Below are 22,976 nucleotides of genomic sequence, written 5' to 3'. Positions count from 1 at the left end.
TTGAAATTTTGAATTTAAGAGTTGATCATTAATTTTTCATCTCATCACAAGGTTATCGACATTGGATATCTTCTGACAAAACATAAAAGTGTACCTTGTATAGTATAAGGTGGAACCTTATACAAACCTCACCCTTCTTTTTTTCATGCTCTCTTTCTTCCCTAAATACACCCAGTTGGAGATTGGCAGTTCCAACCTGGTGGGTCACATGTTTCCACTTTTGTACACAAAAACGATGATTCCAAACCAGTGATAAAGACGACCGAAACTGCTAGATCCAAACCAGTTTCCTATACATGAAATTATCTGTTTGGAACTCGCAATTCCAAATCCGGGCATTTTGGTAAAAAAAAAAGCTAAAACAAGAGACTTAAACATAAATTATAGATATTCGTATAATTCAGCTAATTGCAAGGGATATTAGCATAAATTTCTCTTTCCTAAAGTACTCCAAATTTCTAAATTTTTCCAAAGCGACTACCAAATTGTGGTGTGAGCTAGGGCGTCAGCTTATTTTTTCGAAAACATGTTATATTAAGAAAATGAGCATTAGTGCTAACCACCATATGTTAGATACATAATAAATTTAATAAATTCGATTTGATGAATAATAGATATCCTCCCCCCCACAAAATACAATCCCATCCAAGAATAACAGTAGCCATATATTCATGCATGAGCTGATTAGGATCTTGGTTAAGAGAGCAGGGGGGGTTACTTTGGAAACAGTTATAACCAGGATTCAAAACGTTCTTATCTTGTTTTTTCTTTTGGAAACAATAAGGAAGAACTTTCATTCGAAGCCAGCATATCAATTCAGGAGCATGGATTGAGCGTCAGGTAATATCTTGGATTTTGATCGTTTTGTTCTCTTAGAACCATAAGCAGCACCTTTCTTACTTCTGGTCAAGATGCTGGTATACGGCAGCTATGGGGTCTAACTGGAAAGCAGGATGATCAAGGACTGCTCTGAACTGATCGTGTTCCTTTTCCCTGATCAGTGACACCTGTGATACTTAAAACCCACTAAAAGAAACTCGTGTTATGAGAACATATAATCTTGAGTATAACTTACAATAGCTTTCGTCTATTTTTGCAGTCCACCTTCAACTTCAACGGATGAGGAGCGGGCTGTTTGAGATCATCTAGATTCGGAAGGAACTCAACTAGAGACAAGAGATCATATGCTTTCGCCTTCCGCTGCCGACTTCTTATTCTTCTTTTCTAAAAAATATACGAATTTAAATCACAAGGAAAACTTTTCAAATATAACAAAAAAACAAATCTCTAGTTGCTAGGAGCTGCTTAAAGACATGATCCAAATCTTCCAAGAGAAAATCCACTATTTCATGGATCAAACTAAGCAAGCTAAGAAAGCAGGTATTGTTGTATTTTCTCATGAATGATGATGTCCAAACAAACAGGGTAAGAAGATTGATCCCTGCTGCAACTACAAAAAAATCAGCCACCGACAAATGACCCCAAACAAAACAGGCGTTTAGAACAGCAATAGATAAGAAAATTATCATGAAAATCAAAGAAGCAAGGAACTATAACAATATTCCCACATTTAGAGACGAAATGGGTAGTCCGATTCAGAGGTACCATGAAATGCATAAGCATCCAGAACTCCGCCGAATACATGTCATACAAGATTAATTCACATGATACAACGCCAAAAGAACCTCAGTACATGTTCATGCTCACATATGTACACAGCCATATATTACCCACACCAACCCAAGCCTGATAGGTGAACCAGAAGACACTTCCTAAAACGCTGCATAAACAATCAGATATACACTTGAATCTCTTTTCATGTTACTCCGAATCTTCAAGTTCTATCAGATCTAACAAAGGACTCATTCATGCGTAGTAGTAGAGGCAAAGACCCCCTTTCCATTTAGAGAAATCCCCCAATACGGTAAGCCAAAATCAGGTACCAAGAAGTTGTTAGAATTCTTCTACATAAGATTTCAAAGATGCCCGGTTGAGGTTTACGATGAGATCACTTTCCAATTCACTCAAATACACTCGATTTTTTATTTAGATCATCCACCATCTTCTTTATCAATTCCCTCATAAAAGATTTGAGTTGCTGGCGAGGTCTAGAAACCTCTTTATCTCATATGCCACATGTCAGGTAGAAAATCATTGTCGTGTTTTTGTTAAGTAACAGTATTGTTAAAATGGGAGAAAGGGAAAAACGATATGGGCCCTGAGGATGTCAAAGGGGCACCTAGTTATGGTCCCAACTCCAAACCACATCAACAAGCATGGTATTGCCGTGCACACAGCTATCAGCTAAAGCATCTTCTTCTACATTAGCATCCCTATATAGACATGAATAAAAGAGATAACAACGAAACAGGACAAATTTAAAACTTCCTCCAAGAAAATACAATGGCACCAAGTTTAGAAAAACATCATTATGATAAACAATTATTACCAAACAATACACGGATATTTGGCCAAGTAGAAGACTTCTGAGACAGGAATTAATCATGAATTCACATTTGAATACAGTAAAGAAAAAACATATAACATATAAAAAGCACATGATTCCACAGAGAATTAAGAAAGCCAGTTCGTGTTTCTTAATGTCGACTTAAAAATCAATTGCCGGAGCAATTATACAAACTCGCAATTATATAAAACGCTTTACTAGGATATGACACCAGAAGTATTAACATAAGTAAAAGATACAATCCTAGTCCTTTTCAAATCACAAACACATAGCAGTCAAATAATTGCATGAGCTTCAAGATGTCAAGGTGGCACCCAGTGAGAGTCCCAACAATATCAACAAAGACACCATTGCAACGCATATTACTATTAGCTAAAACATCCTCTACATTCCATACTATGAAGCTCTGGGAGAGAGATTAACGACTAAGGCATGAAACGAGTACCTCAAGATTTATTGATCAAGAGAAAGCTTATGATAGAGTACCTTGAGATTTAATTTTGTGGGTAAAGAATCTTCAGACACTACATCGACTTAGTGAGAGATATATATGATGGAGCACTAACTAGTGTTCAAACAATTAGTGGAGAGACAAGTGGGTTTTTAGTGACAATAGGTCTACATCAAGGGTCAACATTGAGCCCATACCTCTTTATCTTAGATATGGACAACTTAACTAGGCACCTACAAGATGAGGTATTGTAGTGCATTTGTTCGCCGGTGACAATTTTGATCGATGAGACCCAAAACGGCGTCAACACAAAGTTAGTACTTTGGAGGGATGCTCTAGAATCTGAAGGTTTTAAAATTAACCAGACTAAAACAGAGTACATAAAATGCAAGATTAGTAATAATAAGAGTGCAGACGAGGAAGTAATTAAGATTGACGGCCAAGAAATACCAAAAAGAGCACACTTTTGATATCGCGGGTTGATAATCCAAGAAAATGAAGGGATTGAAAAAGATGTCGCACATAAAATTAGAGGTGGTTGGGCCAAGTGGAAATGTGCAACCGGAATTTTATGAGATCGCTTCATACCAATGAAATTGAAGGGCAAGTTCTATAGGATCGCTATGAGACCCACTTTGCTCTATGGGCTGATCAAAAAATATACTCATAGAATGAGTGTAGTGGAGATGAGGATGTTGAGATGGATGAGTGGGAAGGCAAGAAGGGATAGAATTTGAAACGAATACATTCCGAAAAATTTAGGTGTGGCACCAATACACGATAAGATGAGAGAGAACAGACTTAGGTGGGCTGGCTATGTGCGGCGCAGATCCAGTACAACACCTATTAGGCGGTATGAGTTAGTTCAAGAAGAATGCTAAAAAAAGTCAAGGGGTAAGCCCAAAAAGATATGGTTAGAAGTAATGAAAAAAGATACAGGGACTTGTGGCTATTTCCATCTATTTTTTTATTTCGATTGCAAACAAATTTTGAATGATTCAAATCAGAGATAGAGATCTTTCTCAACAATTCCTATTGTACTAAAAGACACCTCAAAATAATCAATGAATTCATTGATTTATGTTTGTTCCTAAAATAGAAACAGTTCTATCTATTCCTGAATAGCTTCTTTCATAATGGCTTCTGCTTCCTTGGTGAATGTCGGGGTAGAAGATATGATTTCTTGGATCTGAGGCTTATTTGTTCTTAAATAAGTACGTAACTGAACAAGAAATTTCCTCACCTATCCAATCTCTAATGGATCAAGATATCCATTTGCTCCTGTAGAAATAGTAACTATTGAGGGTATGGCCCCTAACAAAGCAGAATAGAGGACTAGGATTCATGTATGATGATGATGATGATGATGATCCTCATCTACAATAGAATCCCTAAAGACTTATTAAAAAGAGATAACGAAATAGGACAAGTATAAAACTTCCTCCAAAACTAATACAAAGTCACCTAGTTTGGAAAGACATTGTTATGATTATCAATCATTACTAAACCATGAAAAGCTATTTGGCCAAGTAAAAGACTTCCAAGATAGAGCAACAAACCATCGACCCACATGTAAATACAGTACAACATATATTGTCTAAAATCACATGATTCCACAGACTAAGAAAGCTAGTTTGAGTTTCTTAATGTCAATTTTAAAACCAAGAGCCAGAGCAGATATACAGACGATCACAATTACATAAAACACTTGATTACGACAGCAGAAGTATTAACAGAAGATACAATCACAGTCCTAGTCAATTCACAAATAAATAGCAGTCAACTAATTGTATGAACTTCAGTAGCTGATGCCTAATCAAAATCCAAATACACACCACTAGCAAAAACATTGAAAATTAGAAAACAGTCGCTGACCTTATTAATTGTCTTCTTTTCTGCTAAAGATACAACAGTATCTTTGACACCTGCACCGAAGGGCATTGGACATACTCAGAAACAATAGTAAGCTGCACTTAAATAAGAAATGAGGTTGTGTAGTCAAGAATTAGACATAAACGGGATTAATGCAGCAGAAAAGACAAAAAAGTTAAAGATGAAAACAATAGGAAGAAAGATACTATTCACACCCAAGGTTTTAGTAATCACACCCATTTCATACCACTTCCTCTTATATAGAAAAGGGTTGAATGTAAATTGGCACGACAGGCATGAAAACCAAACCAATGGGTGTAAAACTAGCCCCCCACTAAGTTCAGAGGACATATTTTATCTCTGTTCTTTTCCATTTTGCAGTTCCTTTATTAAGAAAGCAATCACAGGCAACCCAAGCAAAGACATTGAACCTAAAGCTGCTGTTGAGACAGAATTATATAAGTCACAAAATGCATTCTCCAACATTTAAATTGAATAGGTGTTGAGGATTGTTGCCTCCTTATCATTGATAGAAATGTTCAACTTCAAAGCATTAGCAGAGGGCTTTGATGCTGTCCTCGGTCGATATTGAGCCCAGGTGATCTGAAAAGTAATGCTGAGACTCGGAATCATACAAAACCTCAATCTTCATGATTTATTGATATCAAAAGATTACAGATTTGCCCCCCATTTTTAACATTTGAAGGGGTTTTCTAAGCAAGATCATGGCCAGGTAGGGGATTTGGTATTAAGTAGATTGCTGAGCATCTATTTTACTACAACATTGCTGTTGTCCACATGAAATAAAGGAGCAGGAGACTGGGGATCTTCACTCAAGGCGAACATTGTCTATGAAAGAAGAATTCAACATACTCAATGATGGTCTAACCCCATGCAAATCATGCAGCATGTATTTACAACACAAAGTGCATCCATGACTCACTTTTATATCTCATTGAACATATTACAAGGGTCTTTCCTAGAGAAGTAATAGACAATACTGTTTCTTTATTTTTTGCATGCACACAATGGAACTTTGAAGGCTCTACACTTATTTTTTTTCTGCAGGAAAAAGCTTAAGAAACTAAAAATTAGAAAATAAATAAGAAAAGAATAACAATAGGCGAAGAGGTGGTCTCTAACAAGTTCATCTATGAAAGTTATTTTAGGCATTTTCAGATCTATGAAAAGCACCGCCAACTAGAAAGGCTTGAAAGGCAGCCTAGTTGCAATCAAGCAAGTCAATTTGGCCTGCCCAAACTAATGGAAAAGCACATCCATTTATATCTTTCTTAGAAATAAAATAAAATAAAAAAGGGCAACATTCACCAGTGTTGCTAAATAGGGGCAGAAAACCAAGTGGCTAGTTTATCATAGGGTATGCAAACCAGCTAAACCAACTTGTCACCGGATTTTGACAAGACGTGCCAACTCTTAGCCTTTCGCGCTTACCAGACTGGTTTAGGGCGTGCCAAACTTGATTGGACTTCCAGTTATAGCCATTTTCAGGAACTTTGGATCGAACCACAAGGCGCACCAAATAAAAAGAAGGGTGGATGGAGGGTGTTTGGGTATAGCTCGCTATTACTCTCTCTCTCGCTCCCTCTCTCTCTCTCTCTCTCTCTCTCTCTCTCTCTCTCTCTCTATGTGCACAATCGAGAGGCCACTTCCTGTTTCATTAAAGATGATTACAGGTACTAAGGGCATACGTGTGAATATACTTCCGTGAAAGTATTTTCATGTAAAAAAACTCCCTCATTTGATTAGGTGTGGGGTTATTTCACATCGATCGTTCCCAGCACATTTTTTCACACCAAATGGCAGCCAATTGATGTAAAAAAACTCCCACACTTAATCATATGAGGCTGATTTTTTACATGAAAATACTTTCATGGATGCATTTCGTGAAAATATTTTCACGCACACCAAACATGCCTAAAATTGACTGATATGGCACACTTGCTGTAGGTGTAGCAGGTCCTGAAGTGCATTCACGAATTAGGAAAATAATAAAAGCATAAAGACAACAGAAATTTTCGAAGGCTGCGACAAGCTACCAAAGAAGGTTCCAATGGTTCTCTCTTTCTCTTGATAAGCTACCAAATAAGGCTCCAATCTCTCTCTCTCTCTCTCTCTCTCTCTCTCTCTCTCTCTCAGTGTGTGTGTGTGTGTGTTGCAATCATATTGCATAGGGCACCTAAGCAGACACCTAATAGGCCTCCGCCCAGGGCAGGACACGAAGGCAGGCCCCTAACAGGTCTCCACCCAGAGCATGGAATTACTGGCAACATGGGGCACCGAGAGCCTCTAACAGCCAGGTGCAGATTTCTAAAACACTGGCACTGCCCTTTCTTATTTCTTAAATTCTCTCCAACATCTTTAAAGACATTTCATAAGACACGAGATGTTTTGATATGCTGTAAATGAGAGAAAATATGGCTTTGTTGCATTGGACATGGATACTTGTGTGAGTTATGGGATGGTGTCCAAGTCCTCGTGCAATGAAAAACAAGATTCAGCAAAAGGGCCATATTACTAGTAGATTTGTGTGCGTAGCACATTATTAGAAAAGATTATGGTTACTCCCTACTTTAATCAAATAGTAAGCTTAAAATTTTAAGCATTTAATAATTTAGAATAAAAATCTAAAAATTGCTTATAAACTAATTCAAAATAATAAAAAGTTTGAAATGGTGACATCAATTTTCCTAGAGAAAATATAAAAGTTATTAAAAGAAAAGAAATCAATCATATTTAATTGGAAAACTCTTAAAAATTTAGGGTTTAAGAAGATTAACAATTTTAAAACCAGCTCATTTTTGTCTTAAATACAAACATTTTGGTAGCTATACAAAGCATTTTATTGGAAGCACTAACATCCTAATAAAAATTTGTTCTATTTAAAATTCAAAAAATAAAATATAAATAATTTGGAAGCATTAAAGTTCAATAAAAATATAATGTAATTTATGCATATGGCTGGCAACAGGCCAGGCCTGGGCTGGCGAACCATGGCCCTAGCCCGGCCCTAGTCCCCACAAGCCAGTCCTAGCCCTCTTAAGAAATATATAGAAGAATTTATAGAAAGCATACATCTTGACTAACTTCAACCTTAATTTGCAGTGAAGGAAAGAGAGTATAAATTCTATCGACCAACTCAAAGTCAACTATTCCAAATCATAAGAAACATGTAATAAATAAACCACCGTAAAAGTATGTAACAAGAAATTACAAAAAGTATAAAATAATCATATTATAACCCAAATAAAACATCATAAAAAATTGACATAAAATAAAACAATTTAATTCCATCCAAAAGAACAAAAAACAGCTTTTCAAACGGCTCAATTGATGGCTGGGGAAATATGGGAAGACAAAGAGAAGACAAAAAAAATAGAAGAAGCTACTTTTAGTAGAGGTAAAATGAGCTATATATAACGTCTAAATTGATAATCATGTTTAGTAAAGGCATATCACCTCCATATGAGTAAGAATAATTTATATTCCTAGTTATTCATCCCCAAAATTTGGGGATTTGTTTGAAACATAAAAATTTTAAATTTGTCCTTAGGACTCCTTACGCAAAATAACTTAATTCCTTATAGGTGGACTACATGATCGGGCAAGTCAATACCAACTAAAGGTTTTCTATCTTATTGTATTGCCAACCGAATCACTCACAAGTATCCAAATACAATATAAATCAAACAAAATTGCCAAAAACTCTCACTTGCTTACCATTAAAGCAAAATACATTTATAATACAGATCTGGAAATAAAGGATGTAATGGAATTAAGATAGCATAAACCAGGAGAATACCTTATACCTTGCCTCAAGTTACCCCCAAGGACTTCATACACCCCACACCGGGTCCCCTCCACTAATGGCACACAGGATCTTGATTCAAGATCTCATCTCACAACTTGGGAAACCTAGCAACACCAGTAGAGAGCATAAAATGGGAAATCCTTGACCAAGGCCCAACGCATGAGCATAAGGCCAAGACTAAGGGCTAGGCTATGTGGCCAGAGCGTGCCACCCCATGGCTTAGTATCCCTTCCTAAACCCTGAAGTCTAAAGAGAGGAGAGATATTTTTTAGAGTAACATGCCACTCCTTAAGGCTTAGAGAGAGAGAAATGTCAAGTCTAGAGAATGAACGCGCCCATAGTTAGTTTGTATAGAACAAAAGTTAGGGTTTCTAGGGTTAGGATTTTGCCATCATTATGAGATTTAATCTTGACTTTTGATCTTTGAGACCTATAGGGTGAAGAGATCTTATGCATTCCTTCTTTAGATCAGCCATCATGATTAAAGAAATGAGGTGGAACCATTATCCCTCAGTTTTCATAACTCTATTTCCAACAAATATTGTGTAGAGAAAGTAATAAATCTATTCTAATTATTTTCTTACACTTCCCCTTTTTGAAAACAATCAAAATCTCTACACAAAACATTTTCCTAAAAACTCAAATCAACCTATGACGTAATTGCCATAATTCAAAATAGGAAAGTTTGGAGGAGGTGGAGCGTACCACCAACGGGGTTGCCATGTGGGCCCCACACCCCATAATATGGTGGGCCCAATGAGCCCCAATGGGCCACCAATACTTTAAACAATATTTTCAGATATCAAAATAATTTTATAAAGCCTCTAAATCATTTATTTCTCTTTGATTAAACTAAATTCAGAAAAATGATTTTTCTTATTTAAAAACTAGTTTTTAATAAAATAAAATACATAAAGAGGTCTAAAAATTCATTTGATCAAAAACGTAATTAAAACATATTTAAATATATCTAAGGAGATTTGATTGGAATTGGATCCATAGAGTTAGGATTATGACAAACATACTGAGGACTCTACCCTCTCTAGAGACCGTATCTCACTGCACCTTCTCAAACTGACCCAACAGTTCCCATGACCCGCAACCTCTCGCAATATTCATGATTGGACTATCATAGTAAGCCAATAACGTGAAGGAGATAAGATTCTAGACCATGGATTACAGGTCCCTCCCAAAGAACAAGTCCAGATCCCATTTCAGCAGTATGCTTTATGGATTCTTCCAACACAGTCCAGTTTTGTAGGGAGTCATCTCGTCTACACATGTACACGTTAAAAACACCCGTATCCAAAAGGGTTGCTTCCCGAACGGCTATCCAGTGTCAGTGTTTTAAAATAAGGGATGCGACCATAAGCATTAGGGGGGTCGATGCGGTCCGGATGCGGGTACATCGCGGCGATGCGGTCAATAAATATAAAAAATTCTAAAAATTCTAGAAACTAGGATAATGCATAGAAAAAAATATGGAGGTGATAGATGTGATAGTAGGTATTTAGATTATTCATTAACTCCAAAAGTATTAGTTGCCGGAGATTCTGTATCCATTATCCCCTGATAGAAACTAAAAACTTGAAACTAACTTCATAAAACATTCAACAATCAACAACCATAGGCACAAATCTACATCCAAAAACTTTAAAAGTTACATATTTTATAAATAATCTTGAAAGGAGTCCATGAAGTTCTTTGACTCGATTTGTATACTTTTTATAAACTTTATAAATTTATAAAAATGTAACTTTACGATATTAGAGCATGTTGTAGATCAATAAATGTTATAAACTCATTGATTTGTAACTTCACTGTATTAGTTCATGAAACTCTTTAAAGTTACAAACTTTATTTGAAAAGTACAGGGAAAAGTTCTTCGATTTGAAACTTTTAATCTTCATAGAATTTTAGCTTGTAGTATCTTGTATTACAAATTGAAGAACTTCAACAAATAAAATTCTGCTTAAAAGCCACGGATGTGGCTGAAAAATGTTGTTTGGGTGGTTTAATACCCCCCAAAACCCTTTCCCCCCATTTTCAAGGGTCAAATTGACCTTATAGACCTTGCTCGAGGGGTACAGTTTGGATAAAAATGGCGAACAGATTATGCGGACCGATGCGGGATACGGCTCTGATGCAGGCGCATCTCTCCAAACCGCATATGCGGGAAAGTGCGATGCGCCAGATGGCGCATAGCGCCTGATGCGGCCGCATTTTAAAACATTATCTATTGTACATGCCGTGTAATGGTAATGATGAGGATTTAAGCCCTTGTCCTCTCAAGCCATCCATCACGCATTGGGGTTAAATCCATGTCTCTTGGCCAACTATCCTGAGCACAACTCCGACCTCATCAAGGGATAACCCCACATCCAAACCGATAAGGGTTGTGTTCATACAAGCCCAGGACTACGGGTTTTGGACATCACATTGAGCCATAGCCAATCAAAGCTCAGGTGAGTCTAGGCATTAGAAATGCCTCACCCCACTGGAGCCAACATTTCACTATATGTTTTCAATACATGCTCTCATAAGGCCTTTAATTGGCCATATAACCTCAATAGTTCCAACTCCCAAGATTGCAAGTGCATTGTCCCTAGACAATCGCAAGTTTCTTATTCAAATAAAGAGATAATACAAGAAGCAGTGTTTTAAAATGCGAGATGCGGCCATATGTATTTGGGGAGCCGATGCGGAGATGTGGCTCGATACGGTCTGGATGCGGGTGCATCACTGCAATGCAATCAATAAATATAAAAAATTCTATAAAATCTAAAAGAAAGGTTAATGCATAAAAAAATATGGAGGTGATATATATGATAGTAGGTATTTAGTTTATTCATTAACTCCAAAAGTATTAGCTATCAGAGATTCTATATCCACTATCCCCTGATAGAAACTAGAAACTTGAAACTAGCTTTATAAAATATTCAACAATCAACAACCATAAGCACAAATTTGCAACCACAAACATTAAAGTTACAAAATACTACAAACTAAAAGACTACGAAGATTAAAGAGTTCAAAAGTCAAGCTCAAGAATAGTCAATACAATCATCATCATTTCTCAAGTCTTGAGAGTAAGATTCCAAATTTCAACTTTTAAATCCTAAACCCTCGATTTATTGTCACAAGTTCGCCTAAACTTCTTCAAATCAACACCCAAAAGATACAAATCAATAACCAAGAATCAACTAATACACAAATCGAAGAACTTCACATAATAAAATTTCTGCCAGTTTTGTTTAATTCATTCGATCCAAAAAGAGCCACGGAGTGGCTGAAAAATGATGTTTTGGGGGGGTGGTTCAAAAAGTCCTTAATACCCCTGCCCGAGGGGTTCATTTTTGTAAAAATTGGTACATCGCATATGCAGGATTATGCACCCTATGCGGGAAGCGGCTGCATATGCGGAGAGATGCGACGCATATACAAGCACATCTCTCTAGAGTGCATATGTGGCCATTTGCGATGCGCTGCCCAACGCATAATGCGTGATGTGGCTGCATATGCAGTGATGTGGCCACATTTTAAAACATTGACAAGAAGACAAGGTTTTTTTTTTTTTTTGATAATGAGGAAGACATAAGGTTTATTTGAGAAGAGAGAAATCCAAGGTGTCATTACCATAGTAGATTGCAAGTGTTAAACTACAATAGAGAGATTATATAGGAAGAGATAAAGTTCATTACGTAAAAAAGAGAAATTTAATGTGCCATTACCTTTCACTATCAATACTTCTTAAAATCAAGTAAATGAAGAAATAGTGTGCATCCTCTTTTAAGAGGTTTTTAGATAAAATTTAGCTTTGAAAAGTTTTAGGAAGTAGTATATCTTTTTTCCTAGAGAAGCTGTCTTGAACTTCTTTTCCTTGAAAAGTCAAATGCCCTACATCCTCTCTAGAGATAGTGCCCCCCTTTATTCTTACAACATGTGTGCAACCCTTAACTGTGGCTTAATAATGCCATATAGATAAAGAGAACAAAATCTAAAATTGTTTGCTACAATTCCATTTTATATCGAGTAAGCCGAAATAATCCAAGACATGGTTGGTTGAACTCTATACCGCTAGTCAAAGTTCAAATTCTGGAAACAAAGAAGAGCATGAAGTTTATGTCAATGTAGTGAATGGTACGTGAACAAGATGAAGAATCTGTGTCAGCATGTGGGTCGATAAGTATCCGAGACAGGAATAGCACCCAAAGAAATATCCATGTAACGCTGTGTAGGGGTGTCATGGGATGCAACCAGCTCAAAAACCTGGTTTCTTTCTTGCCCATGAGTACAGGACTCAACCTACAATTTTAGTAATGGAATGCACCTGAAAATGATACCAAAGGCATACAATTGAAGGACTTGGACTCCGTAGGCATGTAACAAATTGAATGGAGTTCAAGAAGAGGTCAATTGGTGGAGCAGGGCCAGTATCTTCATAATAAATCCCAACAATAATCAATGGCCACGCCTCATAACAAAACGTTGTTAAGAATGTGGGGGTGAGTGGGTTAATATTTCTGTAATGTAGGTCATACAAGCACATTAATAATATTAATGTTTCAAATAGGGACAGTTTGGTAGGCAAGATCTTAAAATAAAATTGGAAACGATTGTGCATCGAGACATTGGTCCAGTATGTGTGGAAGTGATAGGGATCGCTTCAAGATCCAAGAATTATATGTTAAGAGGAGTGAGAGAGAGGTCCTCCCTATGGGTGTAGTTTGGGAAACGAGCCCAGGCAGACTTTTGTGCCTCACGACAAATATGATTTTATCTGTTGATCACTTAAATTGTCATGGTGGGATAATAAAACGGAGTTAAAGAAGAGGTCAATTGGAGGAGCAGGGCCTGCATTTTCACAGTAAATTTCCCAGCAACAATCAATAGCCTTATCTCATAGCAAAATGTTCTTGATAATGAAGAGGTGGACAGGTTGAATCAACATTTCCAAGCAGATCATACAAACTCATCAATGACACTAATGTTCCAAAAGGGGTAATCTGGAAGGAAGGTTACAATGGAAAGACGATGAATGAGTTTGCAAGTAGACAGTGGACAAGCATGTGTGGAAGTGATGGGGATCACTTCAAGATCCAAGCATTAGATGTTAAAGAGAGGTCTTCCCTATCGGTAAGCTGGGAGAAAATGAGCTCCAGCATAATTTTGTGACCTTCACCACAAGTAACATTTTAATTGTTGATCACTTGCAGCATCATAGTTTCCAAACCATCCAATATATTATTTGTTGGATTGCCCACAAATTTGGAATTAAAATAAATCCTCCACGTACTAGATAATCATCGATGTAATAGATAGGAGTGGTGCTCCAAGGATGGCAGACTCGGCTGGCAAGGGAAGGCTTATAGGTTATGGGATCTCTTAGACACCACAGATCTCAGTCTTTCTTACTATTTCAGTTTTTTGCGCTAAATTAGATTAATAAATTGGTAACTTAACAGAATAAGATATAAATAGTTTAATTATTCAAATTCTACGATCCTTTGCCTGTTATATTTATGGTCAAAAGAAAAAGGTCTAATAAAAAGGACATATGTTTATCGAAGGCATTTGAAAAGAACTATTGCTGGCAAGCTAGTTTCCATAATAGTTAAAATCATTTCATTTGCAAGTCATTAGGAATATGCCGAAAAATAGTTTATTTTCCATGGTGCATAAGAAAAAAATCCTAAATATATGTGCTGCATTATAATATTATGAGACTAGTCCAGCACATATAATTTGATGAATGCCTGAGCTTATGTCTATTTTTTTTAAACTGTGAACGTTCTATTTATAAAGAAGAGAGGTAGTACAGGGAGGGGTTAGATACCACCCACAAGACAGGGGTTCTAAACCAAAAAATAGGCTTATCCAAGAATGCCTGAGCTTATGTCCATCATATATTGTATGAAAATTCCTATTAGCCTATATAAAACAAATAAAATAAAGAAAATGGGAAATGTTAAATTTGTACGACCCTATAGAAAACAAATAGAACATGGAGAACAAGAAAAAATGCATATTCCATGAAAGCTATAGGTGATAGGCAAGAAACAGAACTCACTAGTATAAAATTTCAATTTCTTCGCAAGTTTGTCAACTTTTCTTTGATAGGCTTCCGTTTTAGCAGCACCATCAGGGCTGTCAGAAAATTAATCTCAGACAAGTAAAACAATAATAATGGGAATCAACAAGCCAGGATCAATTACGAACACGACAAATGGCAAAATAAACTAATAACAATTTTTCATGATATACACCAAATGGGTCAGAATCTCCACTATTCTGATTTAAACACAACTAAAGAACCTATACAGATAACCTCTGTGGAACGCCCTAAGATAAAGAAGTAACACACACAAAATGGAGTGCCTCCATACTCTGCAGAAGACAGCTTGAAATAAAAGAAAAGCACCTCTACATAGCTAGGAACATTCAAGACCATAACTTTTTTCTGTTCTTATTTTCTCCCTTTTTTTTTTTTTTTTTGAAATGTTGACATTCTATTGCTTTAAGTAAATGCAATGTACAAAAATTCAGCCGCCCGACCACCTAGGCCTATCTCTCAAACTGCCTAGGTGTGGCCTAGGCAGGCGGAGGGGGTGGGTGCAGGCGGACTTGTTTAAAGTGCCGGCAGAGGCGCCCAAGGCAGGTCTGGGTGCCAGCCTAGTTACACCTCCTTTTTTTTTTTTCTTGTATTTAGTGATAGAGAATCAGGTCTATGAAGAGAGTTTTTTATTTTCGTACTTCTATTCATTTATTTTAGAGAGAAAAGCTATCCTTTTTCAATAAAAGTATCCTTTCTTTAATTTTTGTCATTCTTACAAAAGTAAAGTATCCTCTTTCTTTTATTTAGTAGAATACCTTTCTTTAACTTTTCAAAGAGAGAGAGGGTACGGTTTTTAAAAAAGCACATGTGGCACATTTACACAATAACACATGCATATAGCCATGATATTAAATTTACTTTTTTTTTACAACCACACATTGCCTGGCATTAATATTAATTTTTTAAACAAATCAAAACCATAAAAAGGAGAGAATGCCCCTCCACCCCTCCCCCAAAAAAAATAAAAATAAACAAAAAAACTAGGGCCGCCCAAGTATCTAGGCAGCCGCCTCTGCCTTCTTGAACATTGAATAAATGATTACAAAATATTGTGGCAATCTGCAATATCGGTGCTCTCATCATAATGACCTTTACAGAAATGGGCGCCAATGAAGGCACACTATATATCATCAAAAGAAACACAGAAACTCAAAAAATCGGGACCCCGGCTCTCAAAGGTACCAAAATGGTTTCAGAAAGGTTGCCTGCTCTCACACCTTCTTAGGCCAGGACATCCACATTAGAGATGGCCTCTTGCAAAGAATGCCATATCGGGACCCAGCCTCACACTAGGCGGCTGCCTCCGCCTTCTTGAACATTGAGTAAATGATTACAAAATATAGTGGCACTCTGCCATATCGGTGCTCTCATCGTAATGACCTTTACAAAAATGGGTGCCAATGAAGGCATACTATAAATTGTCAAAAGAAATACAAAAACTCAAAAAATTGGGACCCTGGCTCTCAAAGGTACCAAAACGGTTCCAGAATAGTTTCCTGCTCTCACACCTTCTTTGGCAAGGACATCCGTACTAGAGATGGCCTCCTGCAAGTATGCTGAAAGTTGGTACAAGTAAGCTTGCATGGATAGGAAATTTGCTCAAAAATAAGTTCAAGTCACCACGGAAAAACTGAGACACCCGAGGCTCATATTATGACATTTTATAATCCGCTTCAATTATCAAACAACTCCCCCACATGTGATTGAATCACTTGACAACCTCAAGAAGGGTTTATGCTTTGGCCATGGTGGAAACATTGTAGCCAATGTTGCCTAAAAAGGAGAGGAGGGTGTTATGATTGTGGTCCCTAAAGAGACCATCAAAACAGGTAGGTCCGGGGCCGTCGAGGGAGCAACTGTCGAAGTTGAGTTCAACCTTCCCATGATTAGGGGTCTCCATATGGAGATACGGGAGATGTGTAGAGACCTAACTTCCACAATAACCTGCCAGCTGTTAAGGAAGTCAGCTGTGGAGAAGTTAATGAAGGCTTTGTGGCTTCACGCCCATGACAGTGTCAAGGCCTTGACGCGCTCCAGTAGGACCTTTGTTGCGATATCCCCATCCTCAAAAATTCTTGTGTTTCTTTCACTCCAGATAACCCAAATCAATTCCACCATAAATGCTGACCAAAGAAAAATACCCATTGCTGGGTGTTTGGTATGTGGCCTGTCGAAGCCTTGACATCGTTGTTCACTGTAGTTTTTATGGTTGTTCTTGTTCACAATGGAAATGGACATGAACATTATGACTTGCTGGATTTTTGCGGACTGAGATCCAAAATGAGTTTCTATAGAATCACAAAATCTGGATCATGAGGCCAATATTATACACATGCCGGAGGGGTTTGAGGGTTGTCCTTAGTCAAGGTCGGCGAGATCACCCGTGATCTTTTTTTCACTAGGGCAATAGTGCGTTTGTGACACAGAGAACCCTTTTGGGCATTTGGATCAAGAATTTCCGATGATTTTTAATTGCATGTGTTTTTCCTATGTAAGGAGGCTAGGCTTTCAGAAGACAAGGCAGTCACTCCTATAGCACATGCATCCTCATGCAAGCCTTATGTACTAAATCCCCTCTTAGCCCCCCAACCAAAACCATGATCTCACCAACAGATGCATCCAACTAGAATAGGTGTGTGGAGGCAACTTATTTTGAACAGAAGTCAACTGCAAATCAGCAGGAAATCACATGTTAAGTAGCTAGAGCGCTACTCTAAAGTATAAAATGTCTTGACAAATTCAAATGCTTGTATTCACCAAATGATTTGTTCACAACTTCCTCCCTAAAATCAATCTATCATCTTCAAACCCACCCATCATCCCCACAATAAATATGGGAAATTAGGCAGGAAGCAAACCCTGATCCTCAAGGAATATGAACAAGGGGGTTGTCGGGAGTGAAAATGCAATTTTAGATGATGGGTGGCCACAGGTCTCAACTGTCATGAAATGATAAAAGATACTAGATTCAAAAAGGAAAAACGAAAATTAAAAATAAAATTAAGAAAATCTAAAAAAAATTAAATTTATAATGTTCACATCTATTTCTATAAAATATAGATTTATTGCTTTCACCATATTGCAATTCAGTCCAAAAATAGAGAGCACTGCTCCTACCCTTCCTTAATTGGCCATCTTCCTCACAAGTTATTGAGATACCAGCTTCATCCTTTTCCACAGGTCTTTAAAGCTGGTTCATGCCATAAAATTGGCCCACATTAGCATCTCTCTGCATAAGTACAATACTCCAAAGTCACAACATGCTAAATTGGCCCATACCAAATGATTAAGCAATGCAAAATTATGCTGAAGCTAATTAGAAAAAAAAAAACCAGAGTTTTCATGGCAACTCGCATCACCAAACGTTCATTTTCAGCTTTATTTTGTTTTCTTTTTTTAGCAACCCTTTATGACTCCTTTTTGCAAAGAAATAACATTTAACGAGAAAAGGTAGCACTTGCAAAATGTACCCACATGTCAGTAACCAGATCACCAATAATCTACAAAAGCAATTTCCAAACCATAAAAGAAACGCTGCCTCATAAATTGTAGAAAGGACAAAAGTGTTTGTGGCCAATGTTGTTTGTAGTGACTGTAACAGTCATCCATAATAGGTTGTATAAACCATGTAATAGTCATGCTTAATGGGCTGTAACAGCCATGCAACAATCACATATAACAGGTTCTAACAGCCATATAACAGTCATGTATAATGCGTTGTAAGAGCCATGTAATAATTACACGCTATAACAGCCATATAACAGTCACACATAAGGGGCTATAACAGTCATATATAATGGGCTGTAACAGCCATGTAACAACCACACATAATGGGCTATATCAGCCCTATAACAGTCATGCATAAGGGGTTGTAATAGTCATGTAACAATCATTTTCCCAACAATCTCTAACAACCTCGTTTTTCCAGCAATCTCACATTTCCAACAACCTCACATTTGAAACTAAGGAATTCGTACCCAGAAAATAGAAAAAAAAGCCTTAGGGTTTCTAGTTCAAGAAAGAGAAAATGTCATAAATCAATAAGTTTGTTTCTTATGCTTCACTTTCACCTTCCTTTCATGCATACCTTTGCTATACTTCCTTTGTTCCTATTCCCACCAAAGTTGTGGATGCATTGATTCACCCACAATGGAATAGAGAAAGTGATTGCCTTAGAGAAGTAGCAAGTTGGGATATAATTGATCACCCAGAAGGACATGTCGTTGTATAGAGGTAGGTGTATATCCTAAAATACAAACCAGTAGATCGATCAATTGAAAGTTACAAAGCTTGTCTAGTAGCTAAGGGCTTTACATAGTTATATGTAGTTGACTATAAGGAGACTTTTGCTCATATAGCAAAATTGAAATCAGAATAGGTACTTTTTATCTATTGCAGTAAACAGGAAATGGCCACTCCAGCAATTTGACATGAAGAATGCCTTTCTTCATGGAGAACTGCAAGAGGAAGTGTCTATGGCATTACAACCTGGGTTTTGTTCAATCTGAGTATCAATTGGTGGACAAACATACTTACTAAGGCCTCTATTCAAGTTCGACTAAAGGATACTTTGAACAAGCTGGGAATCTATGATATATATGCTCTAGCTTGAGGCGTAGTGTAGTGACCATAACAGTCATACATAATGAGCTGCCCGTAACAGGCATGTAACATTCACACATAATGGACTGTAACAGCCATATAATAGTCACACATAATGGCTGTAACAGCAATATAATAGTCATGCATAATGGATGTAACAGCCATATAATAGTCATGCACAATGGACTTGGAATAGCGATGTAACAAATACACATAATGGGTTGTAACAGCTATGTAACAGTCACACATAAGGGCCTCTAACTGCCATAAACCAGCCGTGCATAATAGGTTGTAACAGCCACGTAACAATCACACATAATGGATTGTAACAACCATATGAAAGTCATGCATAAGGGGCTGTAATAATCATGTAACAATCATTCATATGGGCTGTAACTCCCCCAGGGATCTGTGCATATATAGTACACATTGCCACACAATTTGTAAGGAGTGAAAAAGAATAGGCTGACTTCTAAATGCTATAAACCAGCTGTGCATAATAGGCTGTAACAGCAATGTAACAATCACACATAATGGACTGTAACAACTATATGATAGTCACGCATAAGGGGCTGTAATAATCATGTAACAATCATACATATGGGTTGGAACTCCCCTATGGATCTGTGTATATATAGGTCACATAGCCACACAATTTGTAATAAGTGAAAAAGAATAGGCTATAACTCCTATTGTAACTCCCATAGGAATCTGTGTATATACAGGGCACATTGCCCATGATTTGCATTGAGTGAAAAAGACATCTATTCGTTATTAGTCATATGCTTGAATATTACACACATTGCCCCACGATTTGTATTGAGTGAAAAAGACATCTATTCTTTCTTAGTCATATGCAGTATTACACACATTGCCCCACGATTTGTATTGAGTGAAAAAGGCATATATTCTTTATTAGTCATATGCTTGAATATTACTTTCTCTCTTTTCTCTCTCAATCTTAACATTGTCAATATGCAATAATGATATTAGATGAACAAGAGAGAAATATTAGTATAACTTCTAACACGCTTAGCACATAATACACTGAAATGATAACAAACACCTAAATATAGGTAGAAAGCCTGAGTCAGAAAGACTCTCGCCATCGCCAAATACTGATACCAAGTACCCATCTAGAGGCCACAACATACTCAAGCCTCATAGAGATAGAAGATCATCATATCCTTGTTAAAATATATAAAGCAAATTGCATCATAAACTAACATGTGTCATCATAACCTTTTAGGCTCATATATATCTTATAAAAAAATCAACATTTTACCCAGATATTCAACATAAAAACATGAGAATGAGATTCAAACAGAATGAGCAATTTTTTCTATCTAAATTATTTCAAGTATACAAATAGTGAAAAATGAACCACAGTTGATGCCCACAAATGACGAGAGCTGAGCAATATTAACGTACCCCGATCTAGCGACACCCATTGTAGCACGAGATTTATCAAGCACCTAAAATTTAAAGAAAAGGACTATGTTGTATCACTTACAGAGCAAAAAAAGCAAGCATGAAGCACATTCGTAATGCAAGAAAGTCTAATGTGAATCTATATTATAGGCAACAATAAGAACATATTTCAAAGTGAGGATAATTTTTAGGCCAAAGGAATGATAGAACTGAGAAAACAAAGTATGCGTCCTTTGAAGAACTAATTGATAGATAAATTCTTATCAAACTAGATCTATTTGCATAACAACATTTACTTATAACAAGTCTCCCCACATCACATATGCTAATTGGAGCAATCTATGGTAATAGTATTAATTATAACATGACTCGTCGATGGATGATGACCAAAGATACTCCAAATGAAACATGCAGAAGGCCTAAGGTGACAAAAGTACTGAAAACAAGATATATACGACATTTTTCAACAAATAGTTTTGTTAAATTCCTTTGTTATCTAAGTTTTGGACCTAAGTGTCCTGATAATATTTGTATTGGCAGTTTTGTCCATATCATAAATTTTAATAAAATATAAGGCTGAGAGATGAATGAGGGCGGGTTGAACCTCACATATTTCTCTTTCCTCTCATGTTTCTCATTTTTCCCTCTTCTCTCTTCTCTCTTCTTCTCTTTCATTTTCTCTGTTCTCTCTATATTCTTTGATATGGCAAAGTTGATCCTTTATGTTTCTTGAATCCTTTCTTTCTTGAATTCGTTATCTTTTCATCTTCCGCTTTCATTTCATCTTCTCTTTTTTTTTTTTGGCCCTTCCCTTAAAAAAAAGAAGAAAAGAAGAGCGGATAAGAGGAAAGAAAAGGAGAGTGGCAAACATGGTAATGCTCAGATGTGTTCAATTTGGTGTTGCCATAATTTGTTCAAGTGTGAGAATTTGACCGATCTGAATTCACCCCTTTTAAGTTGGTTTTACAGTGCCCTACGCTTGTGTGAGTGACTGAAATTGGCCAACCTTTGGTTGTCCTCTCTTTTATGCTGATGGAAAGCAAACCTGGAATCCTTAGTCTTCCTGAAACTGTGGGGATACAAATTACCTCTGTAAAACTAAATGAGTACAATTATGTTTTATGGACTCAATTTGTCTAAGTATCCCTGGGTGCAAGGGAGAAACTGAACTATTTGACTGAGGGCAAGCTTAGTAATTCTGATAGTAAATAAGGAGAGTGGATGAGAGAGAATAACATAATCATGACCTGGTAGTAGTATGGAACCCCAATAAGTGCCAACGTGATAGACTATGGACAATGTGATTTAGCCAAGTATATAAAATTAAACTGTTTCAAATAAACAGAAGAAAAACACAAATTTCTCAAAAACTAAAGAGAGCTAAAGTAGCTGAGGGGAGAGAGAAAGGGGTTAAAAAGGTATCCGCAACAATAGCGAGACCATCTCTCTCTCAAGAGGCTTTACAATACAAATCAACACCAGAGATCTCAGAGATTCTAGGATGAGTCCCTTAACGATAGGAAAAGGAAAAGTTGAGAAATTCATTGTTCAAAAACGTTAAATACTAGAAAGAAAGAAGAGACCCGTAACTGAGGTTCAAGCTTTTTACTAGGAACAACACCCAGATAAAGAAACCATTGCTAACACTCAGATAAAGAAACCATTGCTAACACTCAGATAAAGAAACCACTGCTTGATAGCTGAAACGCTCAGGTCAATGCTACATAGATATAATATAACACAAAGATAAAAGCCAAACAATAAAAATTAAAAATATTACAAGCAATGGACACAACCCCATGCTGAATCTATCAATCACCGTAATTCCCCATACTTGTCTTTTCATTCAAATGGCAAAATAAAGTTGAACAAATTCATCTGTTCATCAACAACTGATGCCATGAGAAACACCCTATATCAGAAAAAGGGAATTTAGAGAGAGAGAAAATTTCTTTTAAGAGGAAGAGCACTGTAAATTATAAGCTTTTGTGATAGAGAGTAAAAGAGGGATCGGTGCGAGGGTGGGTTTGAGAGAGAGAGAGAGAAGAACAGGGATTGTGGTGGAGAGAGTGTGTGTGTGTGGGGTTCTGTCAAAAGCGAAGTACTAGGAGAGAGAAAGCAGAGAGAGAAAAAAACGTACCAGGTTTATGCTTGTGGTTTCCGCTGCCTCTCGCAGGTTTAGGCGCCCTGGTGTTTCAAGCTCGAACTC

General features: G+C 36.9%; 1 protein-coding gene across 11 annotated transcripts; it reads right to left on the bottom strand.

Moving 5' to 3' along the window:
• Positions 1–644: 644 nt before the first annotated feature.
• On the bottom strand, positions 645–22,976 carry LOC18433868 (uncharacterized). 11 transcript variants are annotated; one of them, XM_088855373.1, is made up of 10 exons: positions 22,908–22,976; positions 22,602–22,679; positions 20,768–20,811; positions 17,852–17,963; positions 14,690–14,766; positions 8,611–11,361; positions 5,222–5,393; positions 4,794–4,843; positions 1,076–1,224; positions 645–993 (listed from the first exon to the last, which is right to left on the bottom strand). In XM_088855373.1, the coding sequence occupies exons 7-10, from the start codon at positions 5,274–5,276 to the stop codon at positions 897–899; spliced, it is 351 nt and encodes a 116-aa protein (XP_088711499.1). In that variant the 5' UTR covers positions 5,277–5,393; positions 8,611–11,361; positions 14,690–14,766; positions 17,852–17,963; positions 20,768–20,811; positions 22,602–22,679; positions 22,908–22,976; the 3' UTR covers positions 645–896. The 11 variants fall into 11 exon arrangements, 10 of the variants coding, with proteins under 10 accessions (XP_088711499.1, XP_088711500.1, XP_088711497.1 ...); XM_088855374.1 differs by having other exon boundaries at positions 22,602–22,659; XM_088855371.1 differs by lacking the exon at positions 22,602–22,679.

This window comes from Amborella trichopoda, chromosome 13 (assembly GCF_054954075.1).
Source record: "Amborella trichopoda isolate Santa Cruz 75 chromosome 13, AtrichopodaSantaCruz75HAP2 v2.0, whole genome shotgun sequence".
NCBI classification, from domain to species: Eukaryota; Viridiplantae; Streptophyta; class Magnoliopsida; order Amborellales; family Amborellaceae; genus Amborella; species Amborella trichopoda.
The sequence above is the reverse complement of the archived record's forward strand: the minus strand, read 5'-3'. Positions and strand labels throughout refer to the sequence as shown.

What these genes read in the sequence shown, in the direction of transcription:
- LOC18433868 (XM_088855367.1), bottom strand. Translation starts at nt 22,613, where the DNA reads ATGAAAAGACAAGTATGGGGAATTACGGTGATTGATAGATTCAGCATG. An exon ending in AAAAGAAGACAATTAATAAG is followed by an intron (nt 1,225 to 4,793) that starts GTCAGCGACTGT and finishes TATATTTTTTAG; the next exon opens with AAAAGAAGAATAAGAAGTCG. An exon ending in AAAAATAGACGAAAGCTATT is followed by an intron (nt 994 to 1,075) that starts GTAAGTTATACT and finishes GTCACTGATCAG; the next exon opens with GGAAAAGGAACACGATCAGT.